This window comes from Pholcus phalangioides, unplaced genomic scaffold (assembly GCF_987345545.1).
Source record: "Pholcus phalangioides strain wild (caught in Gottingen) unplaced genomic scaffold, Ppha-v1.0 ptg000014l_1, whole genome shotgun sequence".
In the NCBI taxonomy this organism is placed as follows: Eukaryota; Metazoa; Arthropoda; class Arachnida; order Araneae; family Pholcidae; genus Pholcus; species Pholcus phalangioides.
Genome location: NW_028301607.1, coordinates 25,821,856 through 25,838,862, shown reverse-complemented (window position 1 = coordinate 25,838,862; position 17,007 = coordinate 25,821,856). Strand labels below are relative to the sequence as shown.

The window sequence follows — 17,007 nt, the reverse complement described above, 5'->3', positions numbered from 1 at the left end:
CCATAAGATAGGAACCCCTGGCATAGACTGTGACTCGAAAAGAATTGGAGACAAGTTTATAACATATCGGTTTTATTAGTTACACGCATAGTTAAAGGCATATTACTCTAAAAGTTTATTTCTTGGCGTATAAGTGATCTGGAAAATAGTTCCTCGGGGAATGTGCCACTTAGTTCATATTTTACAAAATTAGGTTTGATGTCGCTGGCCACATCAGGTGACTCCGAGGGCCATGGATTGAGCATTTATGACTGTCTGAAAAGAATTCTCTTCCCTTGTATTTATTATCTTTATACAGTGGTTCTTAAAGTGTTTGCCCTTGGGAGGGCCGCGTGTAACGTTAATGATTTAAAATGACACGAGAGAATTTACTAAATAAAAACGTTCTGATGGAGTAAAGGTATCAAATCAATATAATGATTCTTCTTTGAACGGGTATGGTGGTCCCACAGTGGGCTCACTTGTTTACATTCTTTCCTATGCGTTTGGAAAAATGTCTGCCCTTCAAAAGATTAGTTGAGCTATTTAGCATATATATACCATATAATATTTTACGTAAAATAATATGAAGAAAAAATTCATCCAATTAAATATCGTGTATTTTTGCGTATAATCAGAAGAAAACATAATTGAAAAATTAATATATTTATTCTGAATCCAAAGGCAAAAATGCATTTATTGAAAATCCAAGAATCGCTCTCCTCATTTCTCACTTTAAAATCGTGGTTCTCCGCGTTATGCTGCTTACATGTTAGGTTGCGTAGCATAAAAAGATAAGTTTCTCCTACCTTTTTATTTATACGTTGCAGCGAAATATTCTAGCGAAGTAACAGACCTGTTTGGGACCAGAGGAGAGAACATGAAGTGGCGGAGCCGTGCCCTCCCCAACACGATTAAAAATATTGCCAAATATTTCAGTAAAAAATTAAAATATCGAAAGAAAATATCTTCTTATGTTATCTTTATCAATATCTGTTAATTTAAAATGCTTTTTTTTTGGTTAGTAGCTCAAAATTTCTTGAGGGATTCCTTGTGCTCTCCGAACCCAACGTGCCCCCAGCATCTAAAGGTCGACCTTGCATACGCCAATGCTCGTGACCAGGGCGCAGGGTAATGTAATGTGTTAGGTCTTCTCATGGTGCAATCTGGTAACGCATTGTTTGGCGCAGAAAATTTCATGTAATAACATTTTCCCTTTTTATTGCGAGCATTTCGGTGCTAATCATTCCCCACATCCTGTAGCTGAGCCCTCATCCAAGACAGATCTTTGGTGGGGACCCCTCTACAGTGAATTTATAGAGTATAAAAAAGAAAAACAATGGTTTGGCCCGTGCTAGAGCCCTAGCCTAGTAGAAGCCATAGTGATCACTTAAGCGATTGAGGATAGATGCTCGATTTCATACTCAGGAGATATTCATCGGCAACTCAGATAACCACCCTATGATTCAATGATTAGCATAATGATTATTTCAGTTAAAGCCATTTGTCAGAGTCCTTATGCGGGTGCTTTCTTCTGGTGAGGGTTATAATCAAAGCTCTCGATCCATGAATATGCCTCCCAATGGGTTGAGAGGACTCCAACCTCGTGAATCCCAACCATGAGTTCAACCAGGCACGGCAGGGAGACCCATGGCCCAACATCCCGCAGTAGGGCCCTAGGCTGAGATCTTTGTTGGGCCCCCTAGTTCAAACTCTTCACGAGAGCTCCCTTCTAGTATGAATTAGTGTGAAAATAAAAATAGAATCACATCTGCTGAGAATTATATCGGGCCCGGGGCAGGAACCCTGCTTTTTGTGGGCTATGCAAGGATCTCAGTCTTGCATAGAATAGGAGCTTCCACGATAAGATCTGGTACATTTAATTTACATATTTATTGTCATAAATCAGAGGAGCTGCCTTGGCCCTTTTTCATTTTGCCCTGGGGCTATGATTTTGTAGGGACACTGTTTTTTTTTTTTGGATTAACATACAAAAGTTTGTTTGAGATCTGTAGAACAGCTTCATTTCATCAAGGATTCCGTGGACCAGCCTTATAACTATCAAGGGTTCTGCGAGAAACTTTACCCTGACATAGAGAACAGATATAAGTATAAAGAAATGGGCCAATCACAGAACATTCCGGAGCCAAACAGCCCGAGACTATAGTCCGTTTCAGGATAACTTTGCAGTGAAAGGGAAGCTACGAGGGAACCGCATCACTCGTTGCTATGGGAACGAAAGCCTCTTAACCAATGTATCGATGCGCGGCCTCGGTAAGGTATGGCCGATTCTCGCCAATCTCACTGAGAAAAATATTTTTTACGTGTAACGTAATTGCACAGTTAGATTAGTAATAATTATAGAATTAAAAAGAAAACCACTGCCGATACTTTCAGAAATTAAAGTGAGGTTTTTGAAATCATTTGTTTTGTTTTTTGATTAGAAAGTGTTTTAAAAATTTGGAAAAAATAATTATCTTCTATCAGCTTGTCACTTACTCTTCATTGATGTGCCGTAAGTAACACTAAAATTTCAAAAAACAGTGATATGTTTCTGCAATATTTCCCTTCCCTCAGCTGAAATTTATTTTAAAAAAAAAAATCCAAACAATATTATGAAAGCAACGACTATAGTTAAAATACTGTATATTAACCATGGCTCTCAAAAACTTGGGTATTTTTAATTTTTTCTTCAATTTATATGGAAAAAATTAACGTTTAATAAAATTCAGAAGAAGCAGGTTAACTCTGTGTTCACGTGTAAATGCAGGAATAGCACCAAATAATAATAATGATACGGGAAAGTTTAGAATTTTTCTACTCACTTTTCTTGCCGAAATTTTCGTCGCTCGACCTCCCCCCTTCCCCGAACGGTATACGTCGCTGCCACTTGTTTTCACGACATCTTTAGTCTTTTGTTACGGTTAATGTGCTGCTGATGGTTATTATGGATAATTCTTATCGAGTTTTGTTTACAGCGAGTATTCAAAAACCAAAAACATAGTATTCAGGAATGGAAGACCAGAGAACTTTGGCGTGGCTCTATCTGGTGAAAATAAAGACACAACTGTCACATAAAAGATGAAAGCCAAAACCGCTGTGGACCCCCCCCCATTTGTTTTATCTGAAGAGACACTAAAGGCAAGGGGCATCTGAAGAAACAGGTGGGTGGAAGATGGCGTCCGTTCGTGTGAGTGGAAGCCGCGACTCTGTCAACACTCTCCGTGATCGGAAACTAAAACTATCCCATAAACATGGCAAACAATAAATAATTAAAAAAAAGGAGGACATAAAACCAAAACTTCTGCACCCATAGAGGGCCTCTCATAACAATATCGGTGCTCTCGTAGAAGAGAAACACTGAAGCACTTCTTGTAATCTATGAGTGAATATCTGAACTCACTGAAGCCTATTTTTGGGAGAAAATAAAACTGATTGAATATTCGTTTTTATGTAAACCTATAAGTGCATGCAAAACAATGAAAAATTGTATCGTTATGGAAAATTCAACCAAATAACGAAAAAAATATATATATACAGTATACAATTGTGTAACGGAAAAAACACGACAGTAATATTGGCGGGGAAAATTTCTAGGATATCGCGCCAGAGTGTCGTTGCCGTTGCTATGGATTTTTGATAATGGTAACAAATATTTTTTATAATTTAAAAATTTTAAACAAGTAAACATCGGTTCAAAACGATGTTTTTTCAGTATTTTTTTTCAAAATCATATAAAAAAATTGAAATATTCTGTATAAATGGTTCATCTTAAACCTCCGATGTATGAGAACTATATTTTGCGGCGAAGGAATACACTCTCTACCTTTCTCTTCACTGCAAAGTTAACCTGAAACAGACTATAGTTTGGCTCCGACCCTGTTTATGGTGTACTGTTTTCGCATGGAATATGGATCCACACAAAGAAAACGTTCCTAATTCTCGTCCTCCAAAGTTGGGTCGCAACATGGACGGGGGGGTCAAAGGTGGAGTCGACTGATCTAATATATATACAGGGTGATTATAAAAAAACTATCCCGACATATGGGCCCCTAACTATCATACCATTCACAGAAACTGAATGAAATTTTGGCATAAGGTATTTTGATGTATGCGCTCAAGAATGGTATGGAAAACAACAGTGTCACTCTAACAGTTACGGTTACAGTGAGAAAATTTCGAAAATATCAAATGGCAACACCAAGTTTTTTGTATTGGAATGCGATCTCCATACTGAAAAACCCTAAATAGCGTTCGAACGGCAACTGTAGCATGAAAATCACCGGCGGTAGATAGGCTAAAAGTTAGGACTACCAATAAGGACAGAGAAGCAGCATGAAATAAAGCATTTTATTTTGTTTCACAAATTTTCCACATGACCTTGTGGAGGACTAATCAGGCTGGGATCTCAGCCGAAGAAACGGTGTGACGAATGAAACGAACATTAATGCTCTGGTGCACGGCAAAGCCCTTTTTTACTTTTTCCTTGCCTAGCTCCGGGGATTTTCGTGCTACAGGTGCCATTCCAACGCTATTTAGTGTTTTTCAGTATGGAGATCGCATTCCAATACAAAAAACTTGGTGTTGCCATTTGATATTTTCGAAATTTTCTCACTGTAACCGTAACTGTTAGAGTGACATGCATATCATTCTTGAGCGCATACCTCAAAATACCTTATGCCAAAATTTCATTCAGTTTCTGTGAATGGTATGGTAGTTAGGGGCCCATATGTCGGGATAGTTTTTTTATAATCACCCCGTATATATAGACAACTTCATTTCCCCCCCCCCCCCAGACTTCCAAGACTATCTCCACCTATGGATCGCAAACTACTTTTACATTCAGCGCACGAACAAAAACAATCATTTGCGACCATACGCTCCACTGGAAGAAAAAAAAACTGCATGATATTGAGCACGTATTATTCATAAGAAACTATCGCGAAGATAATCCTCAATTTCTGGACGCGTGTGTACATATGTATCCAAAGGATTATATTAAGGACTTCCAAAGAGACACGCAAAATATAATCTCCGATTGGACAAATGTCTCGAGAAAGTTTATTTATAGGCTTAAATCTCTCTCTTCCCCCAGCGAAAGAGGTTGCAAAGACGACGTTTTAATTACACACAATAAAGTCTGGAAGAAGCAATGGCTGCTCAGAGATATTAAATTTTGTCAAGGTCCTCTTCGAAACCTGTCACCAATATCCATTAAAATCCTTTGAGAATGAGCGCCCGAATGTGTGTGATGAGATCCAGTCAAGTTTCTGTAAAAGTACAGATGTAATTAAAACTCGGTTATAACATCAGTAATTGACGATAGGGGATGATGTTGATGAACCTTGCTTATAACGTTGATTAAAATTCCACGAACTCTGATAACTAGATGCCGCCCTTATCAGACGCGGGGCTCCTTAGCCATAATTTTTCTCTTCTGTGAAGGGGGAAATCGAAAATTCACAAAATTAAAATCGTGAAAATTCGGAATGAATGCAAGAAATAGTTTCAGAATTGTTGAAAATTTTCCTCGGAATTCCAGAAGTGGTTGAGAATTCTGAATTTATGAAAGAAATAATTTCAGAAGTATTTCTCTCCAGATGAAAATGATTTCCAGAATTGATGAAAATTTAGACTTTATGAAAGAAATTATTGTGACCACAAATGCGGGTGTCGCACACCCCTAAGGGCGGCTCTGGATATAAAAACGTATTTATTATCATTTTATTGTGTTTTTGATACTACTTTACGATGGGATAAAAGAATTTTTAAGAAGTTTGGGACTCCGATGTACTCGTAATTACCGTGACCCGGTATACGAGTTGTTATATTATCGTATAATTTCGTCCTTTCTGACTTTTCCCATTACAAAAATGTCCCGTTTTTTCAATTTTTTTTTTGTTTGAAATTTGTTTTACTAGAATAAGGGATGAACCGCGTTGCATAATTAAGAAGTTGTGTAAGAATGAATGACTATACATTAATATTCATCTCGCTTTTTACGATGTTCCCCCTATTAAATGCATTTTAAATCACTGCATATATTTTCCAGTACATTCTCTCGCCGCCGAGAGTTATTCGTTAGCCCTTTTTGGCGATTTTTCTGACAGTTCGTGATATCTTTGGCGAAGATTGGTAATATCTCATATTTATGACCCTAATTTCCCCGTTTTCTCTCGATCAAATACGGTCATCCCACAGCTTCTTGCATAGCATTTGATTTTACGTGATTACATTTTTCGTTGAAAACAGCGACCTCGGTTTTTTTTCAAACCGAGCACTATCAAAACTATCGCCATAGGCAATTTACTATCCAGTGAGTTGTGCTGGAAATGCAAGTATGTGCACCTAAGTCTGGGTTAGACAGCTCGGTTATAACGACAAAAATTCACGAAATCTTCGATGTCGTTATAGCCGGGCCAAATGTGGTCCGTGACAAATAACCAAACCACTCAAGTGGTTTCCAGATTAATTCAGTGACTCGCGACGTATTTCCAGATTATTAAAGCTGTCAACGGCACATTTCCAAATCACGGCGCACACCTCCAGTTCACTTGAGTGGATCGTGGTACATTTGCAGATCATTAAAGTGGCTCGAAGCGCATTATCAGATCACCTGAGTGACTCGAGGTATATTTCCAGGTAACTCAAGTGGCCCGCTACACGTTTCCTCACCAACGAAGTGGCCCGCAATCCCCCGAAACGTTGAGAAAATTGAATTAAAACATCCACGTCAAATATTTTTGGTAATCATATTGTAGGTCAGTGGTTCTTAATCAGGGGCTCACGTGCCCCCATTGTGGTCCTGGCAGAGGTGTCTTAACGCATGGGGGGGGGGGCACCCTGATACAGCCCAGGGGCTTCACGAGCAGAGATTGCCTCATGGAAATGAAAGCTTAGAAAAGTTAAAATTTTCAAAAGTGAACATAAGAATCTGTACACAGGTACTTCTAGCCAGGAAGGAAACCTGGAAAAATCATTTTGCCCGGGGGCCCAAGGAACAATGACTTTTTGAACGATATTCGAAGCAACAATGGCATTTTGAATATTGCTCTATAAATACTCTTTGAGCATTGTTTTGAACAATATTAGCTTTTCAACAATGGCTTTTCTCTGGGGGACAAGTTACTCCTCACGCATTGTTTGTGAAAATAATTTTCTAAAGAATATCCGAATCAACAATGGCTTTTCGAGTGATGTTCTCGAGGCAAGTTGCTTTTTTAGAAATTGTTTGGTATAACTTTTTTTTTGTAACAGTATCTCAAAAATTTCTTTTCGAACAATGATGTCGAGGACGAAATCCCTGGTTATTTTGTGGGACAACAATGGCTTCTCGAATACTATCCGAAGCAACAACGGCTTTCAAAACAATGGCCTTCATTTTTTTTGACAATTGTAGCTTTTTAAATAACATCGGAAGCAACAATTGTCTTTTCAAACAATGCTCTCATGAAAAGTTTCTCCTCCATTGATTGGAAAAGAAGTTTTCTTAATACCTGAAGCAACAATAGCATTCCATTCCGAATGATGTTCTCGGTTTATGGTTATGCGTTTTTTTTCTAACAATATCCCAAACAATTGTTTTTCAAACAATCTGCCGGAACGAAATCTTTGATCATTGTATGGGACAATAATGGCTTCTCGAATACTATCCGAAGCACCAATGGCTTTCGGAATCAAGCTCTCGCGACAAGATGATATTTGTTCGGAACAACTGTAACTTTTAACATTTGGAGTAACACTGTCTTTTCAAACAATACTATCGGAACAAGTTGCTCCTCCATTGATTTAGAAAATAGTTTTCTAAACCATATCTGAAAAGCAACAATAGCAATCCGAATGATATTCTCGGGATAATATTCTTGTAGCATTGTTTATGGTTGTACGTTTTTTTAAACAATACCTCAAAAAATTATTTCTAAACTACGCTGTCTGGACGAGATTTTTAATCATTGTTTGAAACGATAATGGCTTTTCGAATGTTATCCGAAGCAACAATGGCTTTCAGGACCAGGCTGTCGCGATAAGGTGATCTTTGTTCGGGACACAACTGTACCTTTTTTAATATCTGAAGCAAAAATGCTCTCGGAAGAAGTTGTTCCTCGAACATTGATTCAGGAAAGTAATTTTCTAAACCTCTGAAGCAACAATGGCAATACAAATAATGTTCTCGAGACAAGTTGTTCCATGGCATTGTTTGTGGTTGTAAGTTTTTTTTTCCAACAATACCTCAAAAAATGATTTCTGAACAATGGTGTTGGGACGAGATTTCCAATCATTGTTTAGGACAATAATGGCTTGTTGAATAACTTGGCAGTCCTAAGTAACAATAGCTTTCGGAACTGTGTTCTCGCGATAATGTATTTTCAAATAGTGCTCTGGGGATAAGTTCTCCGACATTGTTTGTGAAAGTAATTTTGAACATCTGAATTAACAAGTTTTCCGAATAAGTTGCACAATATGACAGGTTACTCTTATAGCATTGTTTGGTACAATAATTTTTTTACCCTCACAATATCTTCAACAATTGTTTTCCGAGCAATGCTGTCGGAACGAGATTTTTAATCATTGGGACCATAATGGCTTCTGGAATACTATCGTAAGCAACAGTGGCTTTCGGAATCATTCTCTCGTGACGACGTTGATCTCTGTTTGTCTCTACAATTGTAGCTTTTTAACAACATTCTCGAAGCAACAACATCTGATCAAACAATGCTCTCACTACAAGTTGTCATCAAGCATTGTTTAAAACAAGAATTGCTTTCTCTGAACAGTGCAACAATGATTTTTCGAAGTATTATAGTATCGGTATATAACAATGATTTCTAACAAATAAACATGAACAATCTAATTTTTCTTTCTAGAGTTCGTCAGGATGCTTTTGTGACACGGTAAAGGTCAAGATCCATGGATCGATCGAACAACAATGTACTGATAATGATGATGTTTGTTGTGTTGAGTGTAATTTCATTCGAAGAATCTTTCTCGAAGATCATAATCAATGTTTACTATCTTCAATTATAATTACTAGTTTCCATATTTAATGGAAACAATTAGCTGTGTCCATTGTTTTTTGATAATTGTAATAACAATGTAAATTTTTTCCAAACAATTTTATCGATCAATAATTTAATGGTTGAAAAATGAATGTAAAGAATGTAATGTTTTAGAAAGATGAATAAAGGTTCAGTTGAAAAGTGGTTGGAATTTGATTTCATTCAGTTTATGATTTGTGGTTGGCAACCCAAATTTATACGGGTACATTTTGATTCTTCCTTTAGAAATGATTGCGGTTAAAATATAGAATACGCACACATTTTTGCAACCATTGGTTATTTTTAACGCCAAGGTTGCTCGCCAAAATGAAGGTCCAGCTCAGGGGCGTAGCCAGAAATTTCGTTCGGGGGGAGGGGAACCAAAGTGACAGAACAATGGATTTGGCCATCTTTTTCCCTTTTTTCGGTCATTTTCTCACATTTCGGGGGGGGGGGGACCAGACCCCCAAGTCCCCCCTCCCCCTCGCTACGCCCTTGGTCCAGCTGAAAAGTGGTTAGAAAGAGTTTCATTCAATAAAATGATCGCATATGGTGACGGTTGGCAACCATTCGATCGCGTGACCCATTCACGGCAAATCGATACCGGGATCGATTAGTCTTTGGAAATGAGATTGCGATTAAAACATTCCAACTTCATAAATTTTTAGGCCTAAACTTTTATAAGGGGACCCGAGCACACACCATCTATAGCAGAAGGTAGAACCCCTTTATACACGTATATGAAGGCGTTTTGCATCAGTCCGGGGTTGTGAGCGGTTCTATCTATCTATATGAAGGCGTCTCATCTTAGGTGAGATGACCTTCAGTGACGTCACGAGCTTCTCGTGGAGGCCACTCCCCAGAACGTTTCCCGCCATCTTCATAATACTATAGAAATATTGGGTTTGAGGGCCCCCAATATTTCCAATAACTTTATGCCTATGAATTTAGTTATAAAATGTAGAATACCTTAATTTTTAGCACCATGCTATTTTTAACGCCAAGGTTGCTCGCTAAAATAATGGTTCCGTTTAGAAGAGTTTCATTCAATAATGACCCCACACTGTTGACGATTGGCAACCCTTCGATCGTGACCCATATTTGCGGTCGATCGATTTCTGTTTGGAAATAATTGGGATAAAAAAAATTGTGGAATAAGGAATGTGGTTAAAATGTACGATATACGTTCATGTCTGAAGCCATTCGTTGTGTTTAACGCCAAGGTTGGTCGCCAAACTAGAGGTTCAGTTGGGAAGCGATTTTATTCAATTATGATCACACCTGTTAATGGTTGGCAGCCCTTCGATCGCGGCCCATATTCACGGAAAATCGATCCCGAGATCATTTTTTCTTTGGAAATGATAAAATACCTTGATTACATTTTGATTTTAATTTCTTAACAAAGTACGCAATAGCTTGAAACTCTATCCTAGATAGGAAACCCTAATATACAGACATTGAATCCTCAGGAGTAGGGTTTCGACAGACTTCCCCGCTCCCCTATTATGCCAAAATTTGGGGGGGGGGGGATTGCAAGTGAATGTAGTATACCGGGCGCTGGACGAGAAAAAAAGGGCGCTGAAGTATTCCTACAACCAATTATTCAAAATTACACGGCGGAGGGGCAAAATGCGTGCTTTGCTCAGACTGAAAGAGTAAGGTATCTAGTTGCTGCCCGGGGTAGATATTATTCGGTTCTGTAGCCCGAGTAGCCTTTCCATTCAATGGCTCCGTCTTAACACATGAGCCCACCCGGGCACGGCTTGAGGGCCGCAAATGCAAGAGTTGAGGGCCCATGGAAATAAGATCTGGTTGAAATGTTCGAGAGTAAAGCATGTCTCGATAATGTTCCAAATGGCGTAATCTCTTAGGGGAAACACTTTGCCCAGGACCGAGGATGCTCTAAGACGGCCCTGTCACTGTGGTTCCCTGTATATAGATCGGCAGTGGTCGTCTTAACGCACGGGCCTACCACGGCCTGAGGGCCTCAAGAAAAGAAGGGTCTCACAAAAATGAAATATGGTTGAAATTTTTGAGAATTTGCCTGTAGGGCTTCAGAAAAGCCGCTTGGCCCGGGGGGGCCAATGATGCTCTCAAGACGGCCCTGCCTGGCGACACACTTGCAATTTTTCGCTGGGCAGCGAGCACTATTGTCCACTTCATCGCCGGATAGGTTTTTTTTCCATTACCGTGAAAAAGCAGTTTTATAGTCATTCTCAGGGTGCCATTATAAGCTTTGCGTGAGCCAGGGTGTCCATGGACCCTGGGGGGGGGGAATGGGGAAAATTGGTCTTAGAATGCCGCAAAGCTGTTTTTGCACCCGGCCGCATATTACACGGTTATAAATAAACTGACACTACTCAGACGTATGTAACCAGAGTATGTATGCCAGAGTAGATCGCCATTTGTCGATTATAGCGAGGGGTAACAGGAGTGCTACAGCTTCTCAGCTCTCTCGTGACTTGTATGCAGCCACAGGAACCCGTGTATCAAGGGTGACTGTTTCCAAAAGACTTCATGAGAGAGGGTTGTTTGCAAGAAGATCTGCTGTTTGCGTCCCGCTCACTTCTACGGACAGGAGAATCCGTTTATCATGGTGCAGAGAGCATAGAGATTGGAGTATGGATCAATGGGCGACCGTTCTTTTCACTGATGAGTTCCGGTTCAGCCTAAGCACCGATTCTCGCCGTACGTTCATATGGAGAGAACCAGGGACCCGCTACCTACCCTCCAATGTTCGCGAAATCGACCATTATGGCGGAGGAGGTTTAATGGTCTGGGCAGGCATCATGTTGGATGGCCGCACACCTCTCCATGTCTTTGAAAGAGGCACTGTGACTGGTGTGAGGTATAGGGATGAGGTCTTGGAGCCCTATGTTCGCGATAATGGACGGTAACGCTAACCACATAGAGCTCTCCTGCTCGACGATTTTCTAGAGAGTGACGATATTCGCCGGATGGATTGGCCAGCCAGGTCTCCAGACCTTAATCTTATAGAGCATGTCTGGGACGCTCTGGGGAGGGCAACCCCCCCCCCCCCCTCCGGGAACCATCCAGGGAATGAAAACAGCGTTGCTGAACGAGTGGGACCAATTGCCACAGGAAATGATAAACTGCCTTATTTCAAGTATGAAATCACGCTGCGAGACCTGAATATCTCGAAGAGGGGACCATGCCCCCTATTAACCTATTTTTTGTTTATTCTGCAACCGCTGTTTCATACCTTCCGACTCTAACGAGTGTTACGCACGATCATGCGTGTGTGTTACAATTATATTGAATGGTTATTTGTTTTGTATTGTATCAATGTATGTACATATCAAATTTCATTAAAATCGGTACAGTAGTTCTAGAGATAATCGACCAAGTCTGCAAATTCTCTTAATTTCTTACACCAGTGTATATATATGTAATATATAGTCCCTATATATTACCAAGCTTCATCAAAATACCTCCATCAGAATGGGCGCTACATACGTCTGGGTAGTGTCAATTTATTTATAACCATCCTCAATACTTAAATTAGTCCCTGCATTCAATTATAGACACCCCGTAAAATACTATTTGGGTAAAAAAAAAAGTACTGAAACCGAGCTGAATTCCACAGAAAAAAGGAAATTATAATTACGCTCCCAAATTATTACTGAAATAATGAAGTTCATTCACGTGTAAATAGAGCTTATAAGCATAGAATAAGTCCCGTTCAATGATGATGTCTTCTCTGAACACAATTAGGCTCGTTCTTAACGAAGGGTCAACGGCCGTGGGCGGGATTCACAAGATGGTGAAATTACTACAGTAATTGTTATTTCGACTTCCATTTAAGACACTTTTCCACAGGCTACAACAAGGCATCTAATGAATTTAATTCCGTTTAAATAACACCTGCGTTCGGCGGCATCTCAACGGGTGGGCGTCAAACGGGACCCGAGTCAGACAAAGGCCCCCCCCCCCCGAAGTATGAAAACTTTTATTAATTTCCCAATTTCCATTCAATCTGAAATTTTTCCATTGAAAGTGCATTTTCATTGATATTCTGATATTAATTCATGAATATTCTGATATTAATTCATGAATATTCTGATATTAATTCATGAATATTCTGATATTAATTGATGAATATTCTGATATTAATTGATGAATATTCTGATATTAATTGATCTGATATTGATTGATGAATATTCTGATATTAATTCATGAATATTCTGATATTAATTCATGAATATTCTGATATTAATTCATGAATATTCTGATATTAATTCATGAATATTCTGATATTAATTGATGAATATTCTGATATTAATTGATCTGATATTGATTGATGAATATTCTGATATTAATTGATGAATATTCTGATATTAATTGATGAATATTCTGATATTAATTGATCTGATATTAATTGATGAATATTCTGATATTAATTGATGAATATTCTGATATTAATTGATCTGATATTAATTGATGAATATTCTGATATTAATTGATCTGATATTAATTGATGAATATTCTGATAGTAATTGATGAATATTCTGATATTAATTGATCTGATATTAATTGATGAATATTCTGATATTAATTGATGAATATTCTGATATTAATTGATGAATATTCTGATATTAATTGATCTGATATTAATTGATGAATATTCTGATATTAATTGATGAATATTCTGATATTAATTGATCTGATATTAATTGATGAATATTCTGATATTAATTGATCTGATATTAATTGATGAATATTCTGATAGTAATTGATGAATATTCTGATATTAATTGATCTGATATTAATTGATCTGATATTAATTGATGAATATTCTGATATTAATTGATGAATATTCTGATATTAATTGATCTGATATTAATTGATGAATATTCTGATATTAATTGATGAATATTCTGATATTAATTGATGAATATTCTGATATTAATTGATCTGATATTAATTGATGAATATTCTGATATTAATTGATCTGATATTAATTGATGAATATTCTGATAGTAATTGATGAATATTCTGATATTAATTGATCTGATATTAATTGATGAATATTCTGATATTAATTGATGAATATTCTGATATTAATTGATGAATATTCTGATATTAATTGATCTGATATTAATTGATGAATATTCTGATATTAATTGATCTGATATTAATTGATGAATATTCTGATATTAATTGATCTGATATTAATTGATGAATATTCTGATATTAATTGATGAATATTCTGATATTAATTGATGAATATTCTGATATTAATTGATGAATATTCTGATATTAATTGATGAATATTCTGATATTAATTGATGAATATTCTGATATTAATTGATCTGATATTAATTGATGAATATTCTGATATTAATTGATGAACTTTCATCAATCATGAAAAAAATGCCTTCAACTCCAGATTATTATTTTTATTAATGCTTAAATAAATTTTTTTTATTAGTTCTTATATGAATTGTTTTCATTAGTTCTAAATTCTCATCGATTCTAAAATTCTTTCACCCGGAGTCGCCCTCCTACCCGATGCGGGGCCCGGTGCGAAATAATAGCGGGATTCGCAACAACATTTCGGGCCCCCCAAAATTGTTTGAGACACCCTCCCTCGTTCCTCGATTTTATACATTTCGTGGGAGAGGGGGAATCAGAATTCATTATTTCAGAATGTACGGGAAAAAGGCTGAGAAATATCCATGCAAAAATTGTTAAACACAGTTGAATGAAAATTAGCACACAAATCGATGAAAATTAGCACACAAATCGATGAAAATTAGCACACAAATTGATGAAAATTCAGTACTGAAGGAATTTCCGAAACTAATGAAAATTCTAGAATTGATGAAAGAAATAATTTCAAAATTGATGAAAATTCTAGAATTGATGAAAGAAATAATTTCAAAATTGATGAAAATTCTAGAATTGATGAAAGAAATAATTTCAAAATTGATGAAAATTCTAGAATTGATGAAAGAAATAATTTCAAAATTGATGAAAATTCTAGAATTGATGAAAGAAATAATTTCAAAATTGATGAAAATCCAGACCCAATGAAATTAGATTCCGCAATTGATGAAAATCCAGACCCAATGAAATTAGATTCAGCAATTGATGAAAATCCAGACCCAATGAAATTAGATTCCGCAATTGATGAAAATCCAGACCCAATGAAATTAGATTCCGCAATTGATGAAAATCCAGACCCAATGAAATTAGATTCAGCAATTGATGAAAATCCAGACCCAATGAAATTAGATTCCGCAATTGATGAAAATATCCAGAATTTCAACAGGAAAAAAAAAATTCCAGAATTGATGAAAAATTTAGCGAAAGAAGGAATAAGCCTCAGGAGAACGAAAATCGCGAGAACTGGGGTGGGGGGGACATTCGAAAATAAAAAAGAGAGAGGTGTGTGTGAAAACGATCGGGTAGGATCGTCGTCTTCAGTGTGTACGTTCTTATTCTTTTTTTTATTAATAAATTCCTGTTTAAGTTTGTCTCGATGAGTGCTCACTATTCGGAGAACCTGGGAACACTACACCATCGTTTTTTCATATCAAATTTAATGATTTATTTTTTCTCGAAAGGTCACCGCGGAACACCGGTTGAGAACCAGGGGTGTAATACAAGTAGAGTTGCCGGTTATAGCCAAAAAAAAAAAATCACAGCCAAAAAATAGCCAAAGATAAGTAAAGTTGCTAATAATCGCTAAAACTTCTGAAAAATCACCGATGGCGGAAAATGACGGCCACTTTGCACCACCAATATATGGAATATACACCTGCCTAACATCGTGTAGGGCCCCCGCGAGCACGCAGAAGTGCCGCAACACGACGTGGCATGGACTCGACTAATGTCTGAAGTAGTGCTGGAGGTAATTGACGCTCCCCAGCGCGACCCAACCCGCAAGGGTAAAAGGCTTATATCCCTGGAGGGACAGAGCCTGAGCCGTGACTGGTTTGTCGGAGGTAATTGACACCATGAATCCTGCAGGGCTGTCCATAAATCCGTAGGAGTAAGAGGGGGTGGAGATCTCTTCTGAACAGCCCGTTGCAAGGCATCCCAGATATGTTCAATAATGTTCATGTCTGGAGATTTTGGTGGCCAGCGAAAGTGTCTAAAGTCAGAAGAGTGTTCCTGGAGCCACTTTGTAGCAATTCTGGACGTGTGGGGGTGTCGCATTTTCCTGCTGAAATTGTCCAAGTCCGTCGGAATGCACAATGGACATGAATGGGTGCAGGTGATCAGACAGGATGCTTACGTACCTGTCACCCGTCAGAGTCGTATCTAGACGTATCAGGGGTCCCATATCACGCCAACTGCACACGCCCCATACCATCACAGAGCCTCCACCAGCTTGAACAGTCCCCTGTTGACATGTAGGGTCCATGGATTCATGAGATTGTCTCCATACACGTCCATCAGCTCGAAGCAATGGAACCGAGACTCGTCAGACCAGGCAACGTGTTTCCAGTCCTCAACAGTCCAATGTCGGTGTTGTCGGGCCCAGGCGAGGCGTAAAGCTTTGTGTCGTGCAGTCATCAAGGGTACACGAGTGGGCCTTCGGCTCCGAAAGCCCATATCGATGATGTTTCGTTGAATGGTTCGCACGCTGACACTTGTTGATGGCCCAGCATTGAAATCTGCAGCAATTAGCGGAAGGGTTGCACGTCTGTCACGTTTAATGATTCTCGTCAGTCGTCGTTGGTCCCGTTCTTGCATGATCTTTTTCCGGCCGCAGCGATGTCATAGATTTAATTTTTTACCGGATTCCCGATATTCACGGTACACTCGTGAAATGATCATACGTGAAAATCCATATTTCATCGCTACCTTGGAGATGCTATGTCCCATCTCTCGTGCGCCGACTATAACACCACGTTCAAACTCACTTAAATCTCGATAACCTGCCATTGTAGCAGCAGTAACCGATCTCACAACTATGCTAAACACTTGTTGTGTTATATAGGCGTTGCCGACCGCAGCGCCG

The 17,007-nt window shown here is 38.3% G+C and overlaps 1 protein-coding gene across 1 annotated transcript in view; it reads left to right on the top strand.

Moving 5' to 3' along the window:
• Positions 1–9,179, top strand: part of LOC149078362 (calcium-binding protein E63-1-like) — a 48,718-nt gene extending 39,539 nt beyond the window's left edge. The window contains exon 7 of the mRNA XM_089242015.1: positions 8,844–9,179. Coding sequence (XP_089098141.1) covers positions 8,844–8,866 — 23 coding nt within the window. The 3' untranslated portion in view covers positions 8,867–9,179. The remainder of the gene's footprint in view (positions 1–8,843) is intronic.
• The last annotated feature ends 7,828 nt before the right edge of the window (positions 9,180–17,007 follow it).